Source organism: Microcebus murinus, chromosome 10 (assembly GCF_040939455.1).
Source record: "Microcebus murinus isolate Inina chromosome 10, M.murinus_Inina_mat1.0, whole genome shotgun sequence".
NCBI classification, from domain to species: domain Eukaryota; kingdom Metazoa; phylum Chordata; class Mammalia; order Primates; family Cheirogaleidae; genus Microcebus; species Microcebus murinus.
In genome coordinates, this window is record NC_134113.1 from 93,319,966 (window position 1) to 93,343,471 (window position 23,506).

Sequence of the window (23,506 nt, forward strand, 5' to 3'; positions counted from 1 at the left end):
GCTGCTCCCCATCACATACATCACTGCATAAGTTCCTCCTGTCAGATTAGCAATGGTATTAGCTTCTCACAGGAACTCGAACCCTACTGTAAACTGTGCATGTGAGGGATCTAGGTTGCTGCAGGCTCCTTATGAGAATCTAATGCCTGATGATCTGAGGTGGAGGTGAAGTGGTGATGCTAGCCCTGGTGAGTGGCTGCAAATAAAGACTATCATTAGCAAATAGGTTTGACAGCACAATAAATGTAACGCATTTGAACCACCCTGAAATCATCCCTCCCCACCCACCATCCGTGGAAAAATTGTCTTCCATTAATACAGTCCCAATGCCAAAAAGGTTGGAGACCACTGCCTTATACCATGAACTCTATGCTTCTAACAAAATTACAACTCTACTCTTCCTTTCTCTTCTTATGTAGACTGAGATATTTTGGCAACATTTTTTTCCTGGAGTCAGACAAAAGATAGATTAGATAGAATAGATAGACAGATTATTGATTGATTGACTGAAACAGAGTCCCACTCTGCTGTCTGGACTAGAGTACCCTGGTGTCAGCCTAGCTCACAGCAATCTCAAACTCCTGGGCTCAAGCAATCCTGCCTCAGCCTCCCAAAGTAGCTGGGACTACAGGCATGCACTATCATGCACAGCTAATTTTTTCTATATATTTTTACTTGGCCAGCTAAATTCTATTTTTAGTAGAGACAGGGTCTTGCTCTTACTCAGGCTTGTCCTGAACTTCCAAGCTCAAACTATCCTTCCTTCTCTGCCTCCCAAGAGTGCTAGGATTACAGGCATGAGCCACCCGGCCCAGCCAAGACAAAAACATTTTAAAGTCTTCTGGAATAATAAATAGTCAAGAGGAAAACATCACTGATGACCATCCAAATATTTTCCAGGAGAAAAGACATTTTAAGGAATCTCGAACAAATCACCACTATAGGTCTTGGTTACTGTATTTTCAAAATGAGCTCTAAGGTATTACTACATACACTTTTCATGAAAAATACCATTTTAAACTTCATGTTCTTCACTAGAAACATAGAATGTATATTCGAAAACCATTAACCAACATCCTATCTTTTGAAATACTGTTGGGAAGAAAATACCACAAATATTACCTCAGTATTAAACAATTTACCCAAAAGGCTATAGATTTAATAATTTGAAAATAATTTTAATTATTATAGTTTGGCTTTTAATATATACATAGCAATCTGTATGTATCCTTGTAAATTTAAAGCTAATAGGAAATAATCTTAAAAATCAATTTTTAAGAAAACATTGCTCACCCAGATTCTGGTTTCTAAGTCTCACTTAAAGGAATCAGAATTCTGAAGAAATTACTGATTACAGGACTATAACAAGGAAAGAACAAATGGGCCTGAAAAGTAAGGGAGTGCTACAAAAATGAAGGGCACATATGAAAAGGACATAGGAGCCAGCCTGAAGGGCTGTCACTGGCCCTAACCCTGCCAAGTTAAGCAAAATGATGACATTAATGGATTATAATTTTTTGAATAATGAAAAAACCATTAACCCAAAAGATAACAGAAGGAGCTGGGTGTGGTGCCATGCACCTGTAATCCTAGGTGCTTGGGAGGCTAAGGTGGGAGGACTGCTGGAGGCCCGGGAGTTTGAGATCAGCCTGAGCAACACAGTGAAATTTCTTTGGGAGAGAAGAAACAAAACAAAGAGACAAGAAAATGCTTCTTTAAGGCAGAATGCCAAATAAATATAGAATGAATGATAGAGATGGGGGGCAACCTCCATTTTAGAACATCATAGTAAGAACTGATTCAGGCAAGATTCACCAAGAGGCTAAAACCATTATTAACAAGGGAAATACAGCATCTTTCAGTAAAGAAACCCAGAAAACCTTAATCGAGTAATCAAAGAATGGGGAAAATTGGCATATGCCTCCTGATGTAAAGTATTATGAAGTACAGCATTTAGCTATGTGATATTCCTACCAAAACTGCATAATCTGACTATAACTTAGTATATATCAGACAAACCCAAACTGTGGGACATTCTGCAGAAAAGTTGACCTGTACTCTGCAAAAATGTCAATATCTAAAAAGATTAGGAAAGTCAAAGAAACAATTCAAGAATAAAGTAAATTAACAATACATGACAAATGTAATGTGATACTGAAGAGATCCTGGATAGAAGGAAAAATGCTATATAATGAAACTTCTACTTTTTGAGTATTTACTACATATTAGTTAATAGTATTACAATAATATTAAAATTCCTGAATCTAAGAGTAGTAAGGTTATATACTTGTTCTTAGGAAATACTTAATCTGAGGGACCTCAACTTTAAATAGTCCAGGAAGTACAGAGTAGTAAAGCAAATGTGGCAAAATGTTAACAATGGCTGGAAACTGAATAAACAGTACACAGGATTTCTTTGTACTATTTTTGCAACACTTCTATAAATTTGAAACTATTTCAAAATGAAAGTTTTTAAAAGTACTAGGATAATAGACTCATTCTGATTAGAGAAATTACCCAACATCCCTAAATATCACCTTATTAAAAGAAAGTAATTTTACCAAGCACACACCAATTTTGCAGCCTTCTAAAATTAGGTCCATCTTTAAAACTAAAATAGAAAGAACTAGCAATGGTTTCCAACTCCAAAACAGGAAAACACTACCATTTGAGGAGATATTTCAGTTTTAACAAAATTAGCCAACCTACTCCACTGAAGACATTAATAATACAGACAACAAAAAGTCTGAATCAATAACCACTCCCACAAATACTTCATTAAACAAAAATAAGCAAACAGTTTCAAAATTTTTGCCCCAAAGCTAATTATGTAGCTCATCAACTCAGCAATACTTCCTCTGTTTTAAGCTTAGTCCTCTGGTAATTGTGCATTTAAAAAAACATTTTTTTTAGCCTGCCCGATAATAGCAGATCTAGTAAGCAGCAATATTTCACAGCTCACATCATTACCAGATATTCTTCAGCTCTATGGCCAAGGAAAACACATATTTTTTATTTGACCTACAGATTTCCTGTGCCCAAAGAAACAATTAGGACAGTTTTTCTTATTGCCTATTAGATATAGCTTAAGGAGTATATTCCAGAGGATGGCAAATATAAGAAAACTACTTTATTCTCCTCGTTTTCCCCTGAAGGGAATTTCTGGTCCTTAATGTATTCTGTGCTTAGTTAACTTTAAGTCTCCTGAAAGGACTACAAAGAGCTTCTAAGGTTAACCAATGGCTAACTGGAACAGAGGAGCTGGATTCAGTATGCCTCTTGGTATTATTTTCTCCATCTGGAAGTAAGATGCTTTTTATTTTAAATAAACAAAAATATATCTATTTTTATAAAATAATGTGGGATACAAGTTAACTCCTCCTCTCAGTTCCACATTTAAGACATTTTGCTCCTTATATTTAGGTTAATTAATAATAGAAACTTCCCCCTCAATATTTATTCATAGCCATGATAGTAAATAATAGATGCTACATGATAGACTTCATCTTGTAACTTCAAAATAATAGATCCTGAAGTTAAGATGTGGTAACCCTTTGAGCAAAGATTTTCAAATGTGTTTGGTTTTTGCTTTAACAAGATGAGTTTAGTTTCCAGATAAAAATATGTACAGTATAAATTCAAGAACTAATTTCTGAACAGAATAATTATTGGGGGAACTCTACTATCCATTAAAGGATACGTAGTAGCATCTCTAGCCTCTATCCACTAGCTGCCAGTAGCAACCTCCTACCCAACTATTTTTAAACAAAAATGTCTGCAGATATTTCCAAATCACAATTCTACACAATTGAATACTATACAGCCATTTTTAAATAGGGAGTTATTTTCCTAATAGAAATCAAAACAAGTGTCATCAAAAAGACTTGTTCATAGCTGGCTTATTCAAAGTTTTGACCTGGAAACAACTCAAAATACCCTCTAATACAAGATGATCCATGCAGTTTATCAAATGAATTATATCTCGACTTAAAATTAAAGAATAAAGAACTGTGGGCTGGGCACAGTAGCAGAAGGAGGATCACTTGAGGGCAGGAGCTCAAGACTAGCCTGGGCACCATATTGAGACCCCATCTACACAAAAATTTTAAAATTTAGCCAAGAATCGTGGCACACACCTGTAGTCCCACCGTGTTTCCCCGAAAATAAGACAGGGTCTTATATTTATTTTTCCTCAAGAAGACAGCCTAGGGCTTATTTTCATGGGATGAGTTATTTTTTTTTAAGTACGGTACAACAATCTACATTTATTCAAATATAGTTAAGTCGTCGTCTTCTAGAACATCATAACTCTCCAAACCCTGAATTCCATCCTGAATTTCTTGCGACTCTATTTCCTTTAAAACCACTGGCCCTGATCTCTCATGTCAAGCAACAGAGCTCTCATGGGGCAGATGAGAAGGGCTGCTCATCTTCTTTACTGCTCCATAATGAAATGCATGGGTTGTGCAGATATGCTGCGTAGCCATGTCCATCACTAGGGTCTTATTTTCGGGATAGTTTATATTGCACAAATGCTTAGAAATCCTGTTAGGGCCTATTTTACGGGTAGGTCTTACTTTCGGGGAAACATGGTAGCTAGTCAGGAGGCCGAGGCAAGAGGACTGCTCGAGCCTAGGAGTTCTAGGATGCAGTAAGCTGTGATCACTTCACTACACTCCAGCCTGGGTGACAGAGACATTGTCTCTATTTAAAAAAAAAAGCAGATTCACTATATTGTAGGCAAAAATCTAAAAGATGACTTTGTAGAGACTTACCCAGGTTTCCTTGCTCTATTGTCAGCACCACCTCATCCATCACCACAGCCCTAAAGTCCAGTTCCTCCTCACAACATTTGGCCTTCAATGCTCGTAAGATCTCTTTTTGGGGATAGTCTTCCCTGATGCGGCGATCTGTCAAAAACCACAACTTGGCAGCCACAGAGCTACACATCTTGATCTGTTTGTTCTTCTTTCGTGTGGTTTCCTCTTAAATGTAAAGTCTATCTAGATGGAAGAGAAAATACATAAGGTAAATCAAGAAATGTACTTGATTTTTGGATTTCACACAAGTTAATGTCACGATAATATGCTAACTATACAAATAGGAAAAACAAAGAGATATTATGTATTTTCCCCTTTTATTCAAATTAAAAATTTTATACCACTAGTAATATGGAAACTGGCAACCTCTCCAGAAATAAGATTTCTTCATCTTCCCCTGGGGAAGCTGGCAATGCAGCCTAACAACCAAAGCAGGTCACTTAGAAGACTTTCAGTACTAGTCTCTAATGTTTTACACTGTCTAGGAACACACTTTAATCTAATCACCAACCTTTCACTGTTTTATCCCCTTCCTCAAAATGCAATTCCCTTCATGATGAAATTCCATCATCAACAATATCCCCATCTTTCCCATCACTAGAAACCTCAATTAAGCATATTTTGTATCTGTGGTTAGTTTTATATTCAATTTTCTTCTTGTTTTAGATATGTAGGAAAAGAGATATTAGCACATGTATTACTTACACAAGCATCAATGCTGATGTTAAATTAATCAAAATAAATGTTCAGATCTACTCAACAAATTTTGATTATTTCAGTCAGGACTACATGCTTACTCAATGTTTTTATTCTTTCTTTAAATAAAATATTTTAAACAAATCAAGTTTAGAATACCAAAAAGAAGACTTTTTCCCTAGTCAGAGTGTCATTTCTCTAAGTTTATATCATGAACAATACCACAGATGAAAATTATCTTCCTGAGAAGCAATAAAAAGTTATGTTTGAGAACAAAAAGATTTTTAAAATTTTTATTAAAAAAATGAAATTTTAAGAGTCGTTCAAGTATTATTCCAGATGATATGGCAAACCCAATGCAGAAGCAAAGGGCAAGGGCAAAGATTAGAAGGAAGCAAAGGCCACACAGATCAGCAGCTTCCTCAATTTCAGCAGATTCGGGAGAGTGGTCCACGTAACAGCCAGGAAGGCCTGCTCCACAGACACATATGGTGAGACCAGAGCACTGATGGGCAGAGACACCACCAGAGCTAACAAAAGCACACATTCCCTGTACCTTGACCTGCCATGCCTGCCACACTTGCCCACCTACCACTCTTAACCTACCTACATCCCATGATCCACTGCCTCAAAGGCATAAGTTTCTATTAAATGATAAATGCAGAATATCTAACCTAGATATATTAATAACCCAACTTACACACATACTAAGAAGGAACCTCAATGTATTGTTCCAGCAGTACTAATTTAATGCTGATATACTCTAGATGAAGTTTTACACTGTTAAGTTATCAATGTTCTCTTGGGAACTGAACTCTTTTCTTCTGAGGCTTTGTATTTGACCATTTTTGTAGTAATTGCCATGTGCCAGGGCAATGAAGAAGTAGACTCTCCCCCAAGTCCAAGCATGAGTAACTCTTAAATATCCTTAGATGCAAATGGTAGGCATTTCGTAGCATCGGTTTCCATTCAACAAGAGCACCAGATTCATTTACCTAAACTGATTCCAAAGAGCAGAACTGCACTGACCTCAACTAGTTTCAAAGTGCTTTTTATTTCTGCACATGTTGAATATTTTACAATTTAAGAAATAAACTGTTTTGAAGGCAAAATTACAAGTCTTGAAATTAAAACAGCAAAAATTCAAAGGATCCAAAACTGTAAATCAAGTATTTGGGAAGTGAAGACTGGAAGCTACTAACTTTCATTAAAATCACAAAAATTCCTATACTCTTTCTGTAAATAATTAAAAAAACAACAACAAAAAACTATGGATCAGAATAGCCACAGTTAAAACATTTATCCTCATGAGTCAATATTTTTTGATAGTTAGAACCTGCTCCTAAGCCTAAAAGCAGGCTTGATTCTGCAGTAAATCTCAACTTACCACTGCCTTAACACATAGAAACCTTTTTCAAGAACAGATACTGCATGGAGACTTTTGTTTACATGGTCACAAACTGACACTTAGATGTTCCAGTTTCTAATATGACCACAGTAGTCTTGGTGACCAAACTCGTTTTTTTCTATCTTTAGAAACCTGTATAGGAATAACCAAACAGGCCAGATCTGAAGCTACTGTGTGTCTGAATGCACACTCCCTTTTGCTTCATATCTGAATGCCATACATCTGTTTTAGATTGTATATCATGTTTGTGTATTTATGCTTTAATTCATAGTAACTTAGTTATGGAATTGACTTGCATTCAACACAATCTGTAAGATAAAAACAAATGAACGAACCAGGGGGAAAAAAATTTCAGGTTTGTGAAGAAAAATAACAGATTTGTGCATCTTAAGTTTTAAGCACTTCCTCACAGTCTCCTTTTCTATAACTCCTTTTCTCCTTACAGCTCTCCTTCTATACATAATCCCCCAGAGCTCCATTCTTAAACTTTGCTTTACACTCTCTAGAAATGTCATCCTCATCCAGGTTTCAACTATTATCACTGATTTTTTTTTTTCTTTTAAGACAGAGTCTTGCTCTTTTCCCCGGATTAAAGTGCCCTGGCGTCAGCCTAGCTCACAGCAACCTCAAACTCCTGGGCTCAAGTGATCCTCAAAATCAAATGAGCCAGCCAGGCACGGTGTCTCACGCCTGTAATCCTAGCACTCTGGGAGGCCCAGGCGGGCGGATTGCTCGAGGTCAGGAGTTTGAAACCAGCCTGAGCAAGAGCGAGACCCCGTCTCTACTATAAATAGAAAGAAATTCATTGGCCAACTAATATATAGGAAAAATTAGCCGGGCATGGTGGCGCATGCCTGTAGTCCCAGCTACTCGGGAGGCTGAGGCAGCAGGATTGCTTGAGCCCAGGAGTTTGAGGTTGCTGTGAGCTAGGCTGATGCCATGGCACTCACTCTAGCCTGGGCAACAAAGCGAGACTCTGTCTCAAAAAAAAAAAAAAAAAAAAAAAAAAAAAAAAAATCAAATGAGCCAATTCCTTAAAGAAGTGTGTGTGTGTGTGTATACACTTTTGGAACAGCCCTCTATTATGTATATATCTATATCTCCTATTGGTTCTTTCTCTGGAGAACCCTGATACACTTAGCCTAATTAAGGCACTTAATTCAGAAAACTGGGAATCATTTTTTACTTCCATCTTTCCATCACTGCTTACACAAATGCATACACACAAAGCTAATTCTATCTCCTAAATATCACTTGAATTTTCCTCCTCTTCATCTCCAGTATTCAACATATGACACCTGGAATACTATAAAAATCTCCAAGCTAATCTGACCTCTCTCGTTTCCAATTTTCTGGACATACATTATTCTCTCATGTTTCCTGTTGCTTAGAATATATACCCCAGACCTACCTACTTAGTATAAACTTTGGGCTCAAATGTTAACACATCTGTTAAGTTTTCCCTGCCTCCTAAACTTATCCTTCCTCCATGAGTCTGCATTGTATTATTATACATATACATAATCATTTTCCTGTTCAAACTCAATATGGTTCCTCTGTTAAACACTGCAAAAAGTGAGTAAAACCTGAGTGTTCACCCAGAAACAGAAAAGGCAATTAGCATAAGAAAAGGAAACACTTAGAAATATATAGAAAAGTACTTATGCCTTCTAATTCTTTACACAAAGAAACAGTGCAAAATAAGGCATACACGTGAGAGGTTAAAAGACATGTTCATTTACATTTCACAAAACACTTTCTAAATAAATCTTCTCATTTAATCTGTATATAATAATTACATGAGGAACACAGGCATATATTATCCCCATTTTAAAAGAAGACCTGCTCAACATACCACAATTATAGAACCAGGACCAGAATTAAAATTTTCTGCTTTGTACTCTTTTTCAAAGTAATCAGGACAAAGAGAATTTGGATAAAGAAAATAAATTCACATTTTTGATTATATGTACCAAATACAATGTTACATGGTTCATCTGTATCATTTAATCCATAAAACTATCTCTTTGAGGTGTTATGGTCTTTGTCTAGCAGTGAAGCTGTTCTAGTAGAGAGGTTAGATAACTGTCTAAAGTCTTCTACAATAAGACAGTGTGGGGCTCAAAGTGACTTCAAAATCAAATTCCACACATTCTAAAACAGGGGTTGCCAGTTGTCTCCCAATATCCATTTTCTACTTCTTCCTTAGTAGTAATATACCTGTTATATTAACTGACCACAATGCCATGTAACTAAAAGACAGTGCTCCCTAGGCTTTCCTGCAGCTAGATATGGTCATATAACTAAATTTTGGCCAGAGAGATCTGCATGAATGTACTGCATTGCACCTTCCAGAAACCATACTTAAGAGGCATATACTTCCTCAGCCCTTCCTCCATTCTGCTGTGTAGAATATGGATGCTACGGCTACAGCACTAGCAACCATCTGGACTACAAGGACAGGTGTCAACCCTAGGAAAGGCACAGCTATGTGTTAGTAATTTGAACCCTGACAATTGTATTATATAAGAGCCATGGCCTTGGACTCCCTACTACCTCTTTTGCATGAGAAAGAAATACATTTCTATCTTATTTACATGAATGATATTTGGGGATTCTTTGTTACAGGCCACAAAACCTTATTTGAACAACTATATGCTTATCATACCTCATTCATAAGTTGTAAGAAATTACACCCTTGACATCAAGTTTTGCACTTCAGGAAGTAGTGGCACTGAGTGTTCATAAGCAGGACCTTCTCACACTAAGTACTACCATATTGTTATTTTATGTTTATAGTTATTTCACCACAACTCTGTGAAGTATTTCTATATTCTAACAGAAACTATTAAACTATTAAATATAAAAATATTAGCAAACTTCAAGTCAAAAATTAGTCACAATCTCAGGTAAACTAAGAACCTAAGAGAACTATTATATAAGTACACAAGACTAAGCATCCAATTAAATGTGCCTACTATGCACTCTACCAAAAGACCCCATAAATCAAAACCACTTCACATCCATTAGTATAGCTATACCACCAATCAAACAGAAAATAGCAAGTGTGGACAAGGATATAGATAAATAGGAGCCCTTGTGCACTGTTGGTGGGAATGAAAAATGCTGCAGCCACCATGGAAAGATCACACACACACCCATACACCCATACACAATGGAATCTTATTCAGCCTTAAAAAGGAATGAAATTCTGATACATGCTACAACATGGATGAACCTTGAGGACATTACTCTAAATGAAATAAGCCAGTCACAATAAGACAAATATTGGAAGATTCCACTTATGAGGTATCCAGAGCAGTCAAATTCATAGGGATGGAGAACCTGTGGCCCTCTAGATCCCCAAGTGCAGACCCTCCACCAAATCCACCTACACAGAATAAATCCCTTTATAAAAAGGATTTGTCTTGTAAAATTTGGATTCAGTCAAAAGGCAGCACTCAAGCATCCAGAAGGCCACAGGTTTGTTACACAGAGTTTCAGTTTCGCAAGATGAAGAGAGTTCTGGAAATGGATGACAGTGATGGCTGTACAACTAATATGAATGTACTTAATACCACTGAACTGTACACCTAAAAATTGTTAAGATGGTAAATTTTATGTGTATTTTACAACAAAGTGTTGGAAAAGTCATAAGTTAACTGCAAAAAAATACACATTTCCACCTAGAGTCAGAAAAATGTTACTTTTACTTAAATTACCTGTAGCTTAGTTACTAAAATTCCCAAAATAGTCTGTAATATGCAAAACCTACTAAACATTTTTTTTAAAAAAAGGTTTCTCTGGAATTCAAATATAACTAATGATTTCACTTAATAGAGGAAAGTTTCATCAAAGTACCTCTGGAACATGACACAAAATTTGAAAAAGTTCCTGGAATTCAATGCACAGGATAGCGCCAAGTTCCTCAATATTTAACATGACAAATGTTGGGCCTTCCCTCCAAATTTTCCTTCTAGACATTACATTTGAAAAAGGAGTTAGAAAGCTATTCATTTACTCAAGCCCAAGGCTAAACCACATAAGCACAGTGGCTCACATTTTTGATCCCTGGTGCTTTGGGAGGCTGAGGCAGGAGGATCACTTGAGGCCAGGACTTTGAGGTCAGTCTGGACAACATAGCAAGAGCCCTCTGTACAAAAAATAAAAGTTAGCCCAGTGCAGTGGTGCATGCCTATAGTCCTAGCTACTCTGGAGGATAAGGCAGGAGAAACACTTGAGTTCAAATTGGAGGTTATACTCAGCTATGATCAAACCACTGCACTCCAGCCTAGGGAAGAGCAAGACTGTGTCCCCTTAAAAAGAAAAAAAAAAAATCACATGGTAAAGGAATAAACTACAACTGAGAACTCTAAAGCATCAGGGAAGAATTCCAAGGTTTCTACTTGGACAAACCTGCCTGGATTTTCAAGATACAGTTTTCCGACAGATAAAGTATCAAAACTTAAACTGCTATGCAAAATGAGAGAGTACAGCAGTAAGAAAAGTGGTCTGATGTTATATAGCAATTCCATGTTCTATTTCGAAGACCTTATTTCTAAATTTGTAAGGAACACAAGGCCAAGAGCTAGTATCAGAAGAAAGAAATGGAATCTAACAAGCTAAATACAGAATAAAAACATTTAAGGGAGAGGTAGATTTGAATTTTTGTCACAACCTGGTTATGTACTGCCACTTTTGAAATAAAAGATACTAAAATTAATCTGGTATGTAAATGATTAAATAGATTTTTCCTTTACAAAGTCATTAAGTCACAAACTTGTAGACATTTCATGAGAATCTACTAGACTCTTCCAGACACTGCTGGGAGAACTGACTGACAGATGAAAAGTATAAAGATTAAACTCCATGAATATGGAGCCCATATTCGCTTTATTCTCTGCTGTTATCCCCAGTGGGCAATACAGAACCTGACGTATTGCAGACGGAGAAGGTAAGGGATAGGAGATATTTTAAGAGTTTGCTATATCAAATCATAAGGAAGCACCACAAAAAACAAAACCCCCCAGCTATTTCAATATTAAATACCAGGCAAATGTGTATCCCTGCAAGATGTAACTGCAGCTATGAAAAATTCATAATTTATTTTTTCAACTTTTTTTTTAAAAAAGCATAATGCTGGTTTCCATCATCATACAACTGATCCTGAAATAATTAGTTTTGTTAACCGAGAGAGTTAGATGAACAAACAAAAATATAATTTCAGTAAGAGGAAAAAAGATATAAACAGATGGGTTCTATGCAGACCAGCCTCTAAGGGAGTAGAGCTGGCTAGCTCTATGGCTTTTGTCCTCTAAGCCAATTTTTAGAGGCAAAAAAACACTGGAAAAGAAACATTAAAAATAACACCATGGCATTAGTTACCATGAAGCCAGAAAGCCAATCCTTCTTTTCTGCATATCTAAGATGTGCACCATTACATATAGCACATGAATTTAAAATATTAGGTACAGATATTTTAGGAGGCTATATTATTAACAATCCTAAATATGATCAGCAGGAAAATTTTCCAAATAAGATAATTTCCCCAACATTTGCACCTAATCTCCCTACTCTACTTCTCTTCAAATTACACAAATCAGGGCAGGTAACATTTAAAAAATACTATCAAAGTCTCTTTCTCCCTAAGATTTTAAAATAGCATAACCATCACAATTTCTAAAGGTTCTTCTCATATGCTTTTGACGGAATCCTACTTGCAGAATACTCTTAGTAAACTAATCTGCCATAAAAGAGTCTTTGAATTCTTATCTCTGAAGTGCCCCCAAAACAGTTGTCAACAAGCAACATACAATATAACTCACCCTCCTTACTTTATGTTTGGTTTTCTCTCACTCTTCACATGTTGCTCGTGGGTATAGAAGTTCTTCCTCCACCCATTTTCACTCAGTTTAAGTCTCTATGCCTGCTCCCCAGAGGAAGATGATAAAAGCTACTCTTGCTTCCCAAAGTATGGAACAACTTGCACTGCTCTATCTCTTGCCCTAGCCCCTACTAGTGTTCATGACTGATCACTCAGCTCAGAGAGGGGAGCTTTGAGTAATGAACCTAGTAGTAACTTACCCCAGCAACAAATCCTAGGTGGGTACAAACTGGGGAAAAGGGGAACTGGGAGATACGTTGAAAAAAATGTTTCTCCATGTGTCCCAACAAATCAATGCCTGAGATTTGGTTTGTGTTCATTGGTCAGAGAAAATACGAATGTCCACTTCAGTGTGTTTCTTTACTATATGGCTGAGAAGAGGTAGAAGATTTTGCTGGTAATTTCCCCCTGGAGAGGGAAAGGGGACTGAATGAGAAGAGAAAAGGGAAAATAAGATATAATTTATTGTCACTCTCTCCTCCACTCCTAGTACTCATGCTACTACTGGCATGAGTATATTCATTAGGGACTCTAAGGAAACATGGGAAAAATAAAAAAGCTATACACTAAAAACTAAGTGGAATTTTAGCTGGTAGCCAATGGGTTAAAGGTTACATACTCAACTCCTTACCCCCCTGTAGGGAGAAAGGCGGAAGAAAAAAGTGGCTCTTGACTGAGTGGAGAATTGTATGTGACTGAATTTGCTGTTTCCCTTCTTGGCTGTTTTCTCAGAATCACAGACTGCCCCCCTCCCTGACAAGGAGTCTCCAGCACCTGGTAGGGATAAGAGAAGACAAGAGAAGGAGACAGAGAAAGATAAAAAAAATCAACAGCCATGTTGCCAAACTAATAACTAAATCAATGACATGAAAGAAGAAAATTAACAGCACGTAAGATAGAAAGGAATAAACATAAGATTGAATACCTTAAAAATAGATCTCCTCCTCAAATAACACAGTAGCCATTAGAAAATAAATTTAACTATGATAATTTTTATAATTAGAGTTTTACATATTAAAATTTAAGTGTTGAATCTCCATGACTGGAATTTCAGAGTGTTTTCTTCCAAATAAATATCTTAAAAGTATTGTGATGATTGCTTTTAAGAAACCATTTAAAAAAAAAGAAATTATCTTTAATCTACCCAATATTGTGAAAGAAAATTAAATAACATTTCAATTTTAAGTTATAGTTCATAATTAAGAATGCCAATATAACAAGGCCACAAAAAGAAAAATGTTCCATATTAAACTGCCCATAAACTTTCTATACCGATTTAGAACTTAACCCAACTCCACAAATACGTGGGAACAATATACATTACTAATAGCAAAGTAACACATTGAAAGGTTTACACAGAAGTTACATTCAGCACTGTTACTAGAATAACCCCACTCGTAGAATGAACACTCCTCAGTGTCCAACATAGAGTGCTAAAAACTAAAAAGAAAAAAAACATAAACACACACACATCTCTATCCATAAACACAAATAGGATAAAATACCGGAATTACCAATCTGCGACTAGAGAAGAGGATAAATTAATAGGGTAAGACTTAAGTTATTATCCCGTGTGAGTTTTTTTGGAGGGGAGGATAATATATACATTGCGCAAATTTTAAAAATCCAAACTAGGCAAGCAACTAATTATTTGGTCCTCCCCTTCTTAAAGGGCTGTCAAAGGCAAAGGGGCAATGACTGTCACACTCTAAAACTGCGCGTAAGGAAACAGAATTGAAAACAGTAACTGCAGGATGAGCAGCACATTATCCTCCTCCCTCGGTCACACCTCAGAATTTGTCGCAAGGAGGCAGGGGCAGTGAGACTACCACACTCCAGAGGGCAGGTTGGCAACCCGCAGGTTTTACTCCAACACGCATTCCCAGGGCTACCACACCCCCTCGCCGACAGGGGCGACCACACTTCTTCCACGCCGGGCGCCGCCTCCCTCAGCCTCACTCTCCCGGCACCGGCGGGCCCCTCCCCCACACGCGAGGGCCGGGCTCTGCCCCACCGACGCCGGCACCGAGCGACCACCGGCCTTCACAAACCCCGGGCCCAGGCGCGCTCGACCCGCTCCCCTCCCGGGCGGGCCCCGCTCGACGCGGAGTCCATTCCGCCGAACTCGCCCACTCGGGAGGGCGCGCCGCCGCTCACTCCCCTACGCCCGGGGAGGGACGCGACCGTACCGCTCACCTGGCTCGGGCGGCTCCTCCCTCGCTCTCGGCCGGCGGGGCCTGGCTGGGGCCTCCGAGGCAGCGCGCGCCGCAGGGCCGGCTGGAGTCGGAGGAGGGGGAGGGGGTCGGGATGCCGGGAGCCGCCTTTCTCCTCCGCCGATCGCGGCTCCGGCGGCCAGGCCGAGCGTCCTCGCACACTCGCCCACTTTCTCTCAGCTTCCCGGTCAGCCGGCCTCTCCCTCACCCGCACTCCCACACACTCCCACACACCCACCCCCACACACACTCCTCCACTCACACCCGGCCGCTCCTCGTTCCCTCACTCTCTCGTCGCGCGCGCGCGCGACCCCGCTCACACACAGCGCGCGCGACGCCGGCGGAGACCGCCCCGCGCTCCCCAGACCGAGGCGCCGCGCGCCGCCAGCCCGCGTGCACAGGACCAGCGCGCGCCCCGCCCCGCCCTCGCGGCGCAGCGGGTTGGGGGACGGCGGCAGGGCGAGCGAGGGGCCGGGCCAGCCAGCCGAACGAGGCCGACGGGTCTAACACCTGCGTTGAGACCCGCCCTCCCAGCTCCCAGTCGGCGCTCGCAGCCTGCGGAGGCCTCGGGCGGAAGGGAGGTGGGAGAGCGCGCGCGCAGGGAGGGAAGGGGGAGCGCGAGAACGCTCCGAGGACGCGCTGCCCCACCCGCCCCAAACCGTCTTCACTGAGAAAAGAAAACGGGTGGGGGGGCGAGGTTGGCTCCCTACTCGACACCGCGAGATTAGTCCCTTCCGTTGTACGCCCTCCGGGCCCTCACACGCCCTCCTCAGGCCCCGCTCGTCCGCACTGTGAACCCTGACGCGAGCTCGCCGGGCTGGGGGCGCAGCGCCCCGACTGCGGATCCGCGCTGCTGCGCCGCCCGCCCAGCCTTCCGAGGGCCTCCGCCTAGAAGCCTCTACCGCGATGTCTCCCTCCGGGAGGCAAAGATTTGGAGACAAAGATCATTAGCACCCATAAGCCCCCTTATCTGTGAACGGAGAAAATATATAAAGGCATTCCTGTCTCTGCACATGGAGAAGCAAATTTAAAATTACATCAAAAATGCTCTGGGCCTAGCAGGTTTAAAGACACAGGCAGGGGAGATACAGCAGCTCTGCCACTTAGAAACCAGTGTAAACCTTGAGCAAGTTACTCAACTTCCTTTGAGCCTTTGTTATGAAAAGATTAGCAGTATATTCGGAGGTTGCTGTGAGTGAAAAGTAAGAGCATTCCGTAAATTCTAAAACTGTTTGAAAATAAAGTAAAATTATAATCCAAATAAGGCTAAGAATATGAATATGTTCAACTACATTACTACTGTTTCTAGATTATGGTAAACAAAAAAAAGACAGCGATGACTTCCCTGGTTTACATGTAAGATCATTTCAAAAAAACTTTTAGTCAGAGCCCATGTGAGTTACAGGGATGCCCTTATCTGTCTTCTTGCAGGTCACATCCTTCCTGAGTCACCTCATAACTTCTTTTCAATGCTCCTCTCCCAATCTATTGCCAGTATAATCTCACCATTTGCCTGGGTTTTGTTTGTTGCTAATTTCCCTAGGGTATATTGAGAGAACTTCGAGAGAATGTAGCATAACCTGAGGTGACAACTTGTGAAGCCAGACAGCCTAGATTGGATTTCTAGTTCCACTACCTATGTGCTCTTCTAAAGTAACTTAACCTCTTTGTATCTTAATGTGCTCAGCTGTAAAAGGATAAAAATAGTTACTTCGCTGAGTTCTCATAGGCAAATCAGTTAATAAGGCTAATGCCTGATACAGACTGTTATTCTAAGTGTTTATGCTGTTATACCACTGAGAGTGATCTAGGATAGTCAACTACTCACAAAAGGACACATCTAGAGGACAAACATGCTATTTGATATACTGTCTTCAGAATAAGGAGGATAAAGTCTACAGCAGCGGTCCCCAACCTTTTTGGCACCAGGGACTAGTTTCACGGAAGATGATTTTTCCACAAGAGGGGGGATGGGGCTGAGCTCAGGAGGGGATGCAAGGTGACTCAAGAGATGGGGCTCTGGATTGCCCCACCACCCCAGACAATTTTTCCACTGTCAGTGTTGTGGGCAAAGCTCTGTGGCAGGATCCCTCAAAGTCCATGGACGGGTAGTTGGGGACCACAGGTGTACAGAACTAAAATGTTACTATGTACTTCCACTCAGATATTTGGCCTCCTGAGACAAAAGTATATTCAACCCAAAGACAAAGAAGCATTTTGCTATCAAGGGAAAGCTTGATTACAGAGATACTAAAAATATGAAAATCTGCCAAAGATAAATAGGGAAAAAGTTGCACAAAGGATAGATAAACAATACTAAGCCTATTCCTTCAATCCCACTGTTAAGAAACCCAATTCAAAAAGACATAAATAAAAAGAAACCCAATTCATAGGCCCGATCTGGTAGCTCATGCCTGTAATCCTAGCACTCTGGGAGGTCAAGGAGTGGAGGAGAGAAGTGGAGGATCACTTGAGCTCAGGAGTTGGAGATCAGCCTGAGCAAGATCCAAGACCAAGTCAGAAAGAAAGAAAGAAAGAAAGAAAGAAAGAAAGAAAGAAAGAAAGAAAGAAAGAAAGAAAGAAGGAAGGAAGGAAGGAAGGAAGGAAGGAAGGAAGGAAGGAAGGAAGGAAGGAAGGAAGGAAGGAAGGAAGGAAGGAAGGAGAGAAAGAAAGAAAGAAAGAAAGAGAGGGGAGGGAGGAAAGGAAGGAAGGAAAGAAAAGAAAGAGAGAAAGGAAAGAAAGAAAGGAAGGAAGAGAGGGAGGGAGGGAGGGAAGGAAGGAAGAGAGGGAGGGAAGGAAGGAAGGAAGGAAGGAAGGAAGGAAGGAAGGAAGGAAGGAAGGAAGGAAGGAAAAGAAAGAGAAAGGAAAGAAAGAAAGGGAGGGAGGGAAGGAGGAAGGAAGGAAGGAAAGAAGGAAGGAAGGAAAGAAGGAAGGAAGGAAGGAAGGAAGGAAGGAAGGAAGGAAGGAAGGAAGGAAGGAAGGAAGGAAAATAAAAGAAACCCAATTTATAACCATGCACTCACAGAAAAAGTGGGTTGTACTGGTGAAAACTGTGAATAGTGAGTATTAGACTAATAACCCACTTGCCCAGTTTTAAATAGTTTTCATTGTACTGCTAATATGTGCCATATACATTCTAAGATATTCCTAATGTATATAACATTGCTTTTCACTTTAATAGGAAAAAAACATAAAACTCAAGACTGTATTAAAAAAAACGCAAAGCCAATGATATGGCTTATTTTAAACAGATTATCATTATCATTATATTGATAATATTCATATAAATAATGACCAAGTTCATATTTCATAATTTTTGTATGAAGTATTGGAGCTTACCATTTCCATACTGGAAAACCAAGGTCCAGAAAGGCTGTACACAGATTCAATCATAATCTGTGAGCACTCATGGTTGATATGTTTAGGTAGGTATGGACTCATACCTCCTTTGTTTGGGTAGAAAGCTATGCTCAAAAGTATTTTAAGTAGTTTGTCTTGGTTTAATCATGCACCACTTATTTTTAACCAGCGAATTAATATTCTTCAGGAGACAGCAGAGTCGGTTGAATCCCCTGGGAAGCCTAAGTAACGTAGAATTTCTGGAGTTAGATAAATCTGATTTGAAAAATATTGGTGCCTGGGTCCCAATCCCAGATATTCTGATTTAATCTGTTTTTGGAAGCTCTCCAGTTGATGCTAATGTGTCTGGGAATAAGAGCAAAAATCTAGAAGTGTTTTGGTTTAGGCAAAGGAGGAGCTTTAATATCATCTCAATGACATTATTTACCCATAGAATTGGTCTTCCACTCATAGGGACATGTAGTAAAAATATACATGCATATATAACTATTTGTATTATTTTGCCACACATATCTAAACATTGTATAATTTATTTTTGCTGTTTATTTTTATATCAGTCTTGAATATTTATGCCAAATATTTAATGAGCACTTACTGTGTTGTGCATTGTGTTCTAATTACCTCATTAATCCTTATAATTTAATAAAGTAGTGCCAATATGATCTTTACTTTGCTGATGAGAAAACCGAGATTTACGGAAGTTAAGCAATAATATGCCACTAGTAAATAAATACAGCTGGGTTACTGCATGTACTGGAGAGCTTCCAGAAACTGATTAAATCAGCTGGGATTAGGATCCAGGCACCAATATTCTTTTTTAGCTAGTCAGGGGATTCTAATGTGCAGCCAAGGTAAAGACCAGAGTTTAGACGACAGAGATGTTAGAATTAACTGCACTATTTGACCTACTTGAAATGCACATGTTATCTACCCATTTCAGTTAATCAATCACATTAGCTGGTTAGAATATGATAGCTAGATGTGCAGCACAAAGCATTTTTCAAGTTCTTGGTGATAAGATGACGATAACAGGAAGGCACATAAAAGCAAAAATTTAATGAAAACAAAATGTTCCCTAACACAGTTACCCAGGTCCAACCAACCACACGTCTCTGATTCTACTTGAGTTCATAGGTGTATGTCTACATCAGGTAGAAAAGCATCACTTACACATGAAGCAACCATAAGTTGTTCGTAGATTATAGGTCAAGCAAACATTTTTACGAGGCCCATACACACCATCTGTTGCAAATCATTTCCTCCTGGGTTTAAAGACAAGGAAACAGGCTGGAATTTGATCAAAACTGAAGGCCTCAAAGTAGTAAAGAGGAAAATTATAAACAAGAATTTAATCTTTAAAAGATTATGGATGGTTATCAGTATCTAAAATAGTGTTCTTTATGGAATATTTCATGTGATTATTGCAAAATTCATGTGGCTAAAGGTGGTGGGTTTCTTATATCAGAACCTTCACTAGCAAGTAAGGAACGGTAGCAGCAGCTGCAGTAAATCTAGCTCTCCCCACTGCTTCCTCTCCCGGAGCCAGCCGGCTAGAACCAGCCCGACAACAACAGTCTTCGCAGTTAGAATAGCTAAACACTGATCTAGCCTTTCTCCACCCACATCCCTCCTCCTTTTCCTCCACTCCATCTCTGCACATTAAACTGAGTGCCTTTCTAACTATGCTAAGAAAATGCCAATGCCTCAGACACAAAGGGAGATGGGTGGGGAAAAGGAGGAATGACCATATACTGGCTGAATCAGGAGAGAAAGGGTAGAAAGAAAATAAAGTCTTTTTAAAAGGCTTGATGTAGGTTTTCTTCCTCCTTTAATTACATCTGGTTGTCATTAAGATTTCTTTTTTTTCTACCATATAGGAATCACCAGGAATGCTTGTTTAAATGCAGATTCCTTAGCTCCACCTCTGACCTTCTGAATCCACCCAAGTAGCGACACTTCTTGAGCCACTGAAAGCTTCCAAAATCAGCCATATATCTGCAGTTTAAATAAGCATATCAGGTGATCAATTCATAGACACACAAAAGTTTGGGAGCAGTGTCTGTTAGACTGAAATAACCATTTGTAAAATGGTCTTTATTTAAAACATTCAACATTTATGAACTCATTGTAGCCTCAAGCAACCTTGTAAGGTTGAACAAATATTGTGAGTCCCCTCTGACAGAAGAGAATATTGAGGCAATGAGATTCAATCATTGATAGCAATTTCCTGGTCTCCTAATTCCATGTCCATGGGAGTATTTAAAAGCATATCAATCTAGGAAGAATGGAAGAAGTGGAAAAAATAAATGTGGAAAAGTAATGTGTTCTCACCTAAAGAATGCACCAAGTATTAAAGAAAACAAACCCCCTCATTTGGTGCAAGAAAACATGACTGATTGGTACCAGAATTACCCCCCCCCAAAATCAAAACAAAATAAAAATACATGACTAATTGGTAGATAATTCACCCATGGAATGTGATCACAGAAATAATATTCAAACCACATAAGAGTTATGAAGCTCTGTCACATCTATGTCACCAGCAGTACCCTGAACAGTTAATAAACATTTACAGATTAAATGAATTAATTAATAATTCTGGAAACCTCCTAATGACCTGGCACCATCATAATTGTCCTCGTCTGCTTTACTGTCTTTTGCACAATAAAAAATTAGACTGGGGAGTCATGTAGTTATCCTAGGTGCAAAGAAAAGGCAGTTTATTCTGTCCAGATTCTTATGTGTCCTACCATTTCTTCATTTTTTTAAATCACTTCTTTCTTGGTTTTCAAACCCACATTGGTCATTGAACTTCTGTATTCATTTTTTAAAACCATCTTTGCTTTTCCTATTTAACCTCTCTTCTATCAACTCCTGAATTCCAAAACTCTTTTCTTGATTTTTCTTCTTTCAGTACCTTTCAATTTGGGTTTCATCCTAATAGGAAGTGGCCCAGTAGGATTACTAAGGGAATCTTTAATATACAGGTTTCTCATCTCTGATTATTTCCCAGGACTTTTCTGGACAACCGGGACATACAACTTAAATACTGGCTTGCTTTTTAAGTAATTGGTAGATGTAAACTTAGACATGAGGAAAACACTACAGAAATATTTGAAACACATAGCTATATCCCTGTCCCAGTCTTGTAATAAACCTACAGTAACTTAGAACATGCAGTGTTCCAACCCTACTGGGTTTGAGTATCTTCTCTTCACATGAGCAAACTGAGGCAGTGAGGTTACATAACTCATCCAATCCAAAGTCACACAGCTAGCAAGTCACAAAGCCAGGATATGAATCTAAGTAGGAAGGTACATGCTCTTAACCACTTTGTTCTAACACTTCTTGTAATCCCTCCAAAAACTATAAAATTGAGTTTTACTTAGGTATCAATGCCTGCTGTTTTGGCTTATGCTCCAACAGCATTGGCAAACATTTGAAAAATAATAGTACATGTATATTGTAATTTGCCACAAAGGATCTAAGAATCCATTTACAAGAATAGGGTCTCTGTTTAATAATAAGAATTCATTAACCGAGCACATCTATAAAGATTCAACAAAAAATGTTATTACTAACACACCCATGATCCTTCCAATATGTATATTCTATTTTGATTAACAGAGTATAAATCCATTTAAGCCATAAATGGACTTGCTAAAGTTATAGAAGCTTTTTATCATTATGCTTTTACTCAAACTTCAGATATATATATATATAAAAAGAACTACTGTCTTGAGGGAGACTAAAATGTATTGATGTTTAGAAAAGGACCCACTGACATGTTGGGACAAAAAGGGGTTAGCAGAAAACCCAGAGTTTAGTGGAGAACCCAGGGTTTAGTGCCTGATAGAGAGGCCAAAAGTAGGTCAGTGTCCCTGACAGTCACAGCTGGTAAAAGAGTGATGTCACCTCAGAAATGGGGGTGGGGAGGTGGAATGTGAGGGGGGGGAGTGGAGAGATCCTTTGAGCGGGAGAACCGTGGGGGCAGAAGAGGGGGAATTTACCTAGGTGGGTTTTAAGCGTGCCTTTTACAGGCCCGCGGCAGAAACAGCTGAAGCACCACCTCCCCCCTGCTCTGCTCGGGAAGGCGGGCCTGCTTTCTCCCAGGCCGCAGTCCTCCGCAGACCCCTCTGCTGGAGACAAAGACACCAGAGAAAGGAATGGGGAGAAAGACAAACCTGGAAAAAGAATGGTTTCAATGGAGAGAAGGGTGAGGGAAAAAAGGGAAAGAGGCTCTTAATCAAATCCAGGGAAACATGATGGAGAAGAAGAAATAACGACAAAGAAAAGGGGCAGACGACAAAAGAGTAGAAAGGAAAGGAGGGAAAGACGACTGAATGAAACGAAAGACAGATTAATGCAAACAGCAAACGTCGTCTTGGAAATAATAATTTCTAATTATTTAAGTTTAAAAAATGGAGTGAGGCCAGGCGTGGTGGCTCACGCCTGTAATCCTAGCTCTCTGGGAGGCCGAGGCGGGCGGATTGCTCAAGGTCAGGAGTTCGAAACCAGCCTGAGCAAGAGCGAGACCCCCGTCTCTACTATAAAATAGAAAGAAATTAATTGGCCAACTAATATATATAGAAAAAATTAGCCGGGCATGGTGGCCCATGCCTGTAGTCCCAGCTACTCGGGATTGCTTGAGCCCAGGAGTTTGAGGTTGCTGTGAGCTAGGCTGACGCCATGGCACTCACTCTAGCCTGGGCAACAAAGTGAGACTATGTCTCAAAAAAAACAAAATGAAGTGAACAAAATGCTGAGAAAGAAGACATCATAATGGATGTAATCAGAAATCAAAAATACCTATTTAAGTGTTTTGGCAACAAAGCCAAACTGGGATACTCCCAACAAGGACTTCTCTCCCAGCCCACATCCAAGTTCAAGTTATGTTGTACACCTGTGTTCACGTGTGTTAGGAGTTAAAAATCTCATTCCATATCTGGAGGCTTTGTTGGAAAAAAAAAAACAAAAAAAAAAAAAAAAAATCTCATTCCAAGTATTGGTGGTCCCTGTTAAATTTTGTTAATCAAAGTAATAACAATCATCTTTGGAATGTGGAGATAGACCATACTTCAATATTCCTGCTTTGTCAGGGCAAATTTATTTTTAAAGAAAATTC

At 39.4% G+C, this 23,506-nt stretch overlaps 1 protein-coding gene across 13 annotated transcripts in view; it reads right to left on the minus strand.

The window, feature by feature from the left end:
* The window catches only part of RIMKLB (ribosomal modification protein rimK like family member B), a 69,009-nt gene that overhangs the window by 40,465 nt on the left and 5,038 nt on the right, over nucleotides 1-23,506 (minus strand). For 7 of the 13 annotated variants that reach the window (XM_076007696.1, XM_076007693.1, XM_076007694.1 and 4 more), the window contains exons 1-3: nucleotides 15,005-16,260; nucleotides 12,750-13,582; nucleotides 4,776-5,003 (exon numbers count right to left, since the gene is read on the minus strand). In XM_076007696.1, the coding sequence (XP_075863811.1) occupies nucleotides 4,776-4,950 (175 nt within the window). In that variant the 5' untranslated portion in view covers nucleotides 4,951-5,003; nucleotides 12,750-13,582; nucleotides 15,005-16,260. Of the gene's footprint in view, nucleotides 1-4,775; nucleotides 5,004-12,749; nucleotides 13,583-15,004; nucleotides 16,267-23,506 lie in introns of those variants that run through there. The other 6 variants (XM_076007697.1, XM_076007688.1, XM_076007687.1 and 3 more) reach the window with 6 other exon arrangements.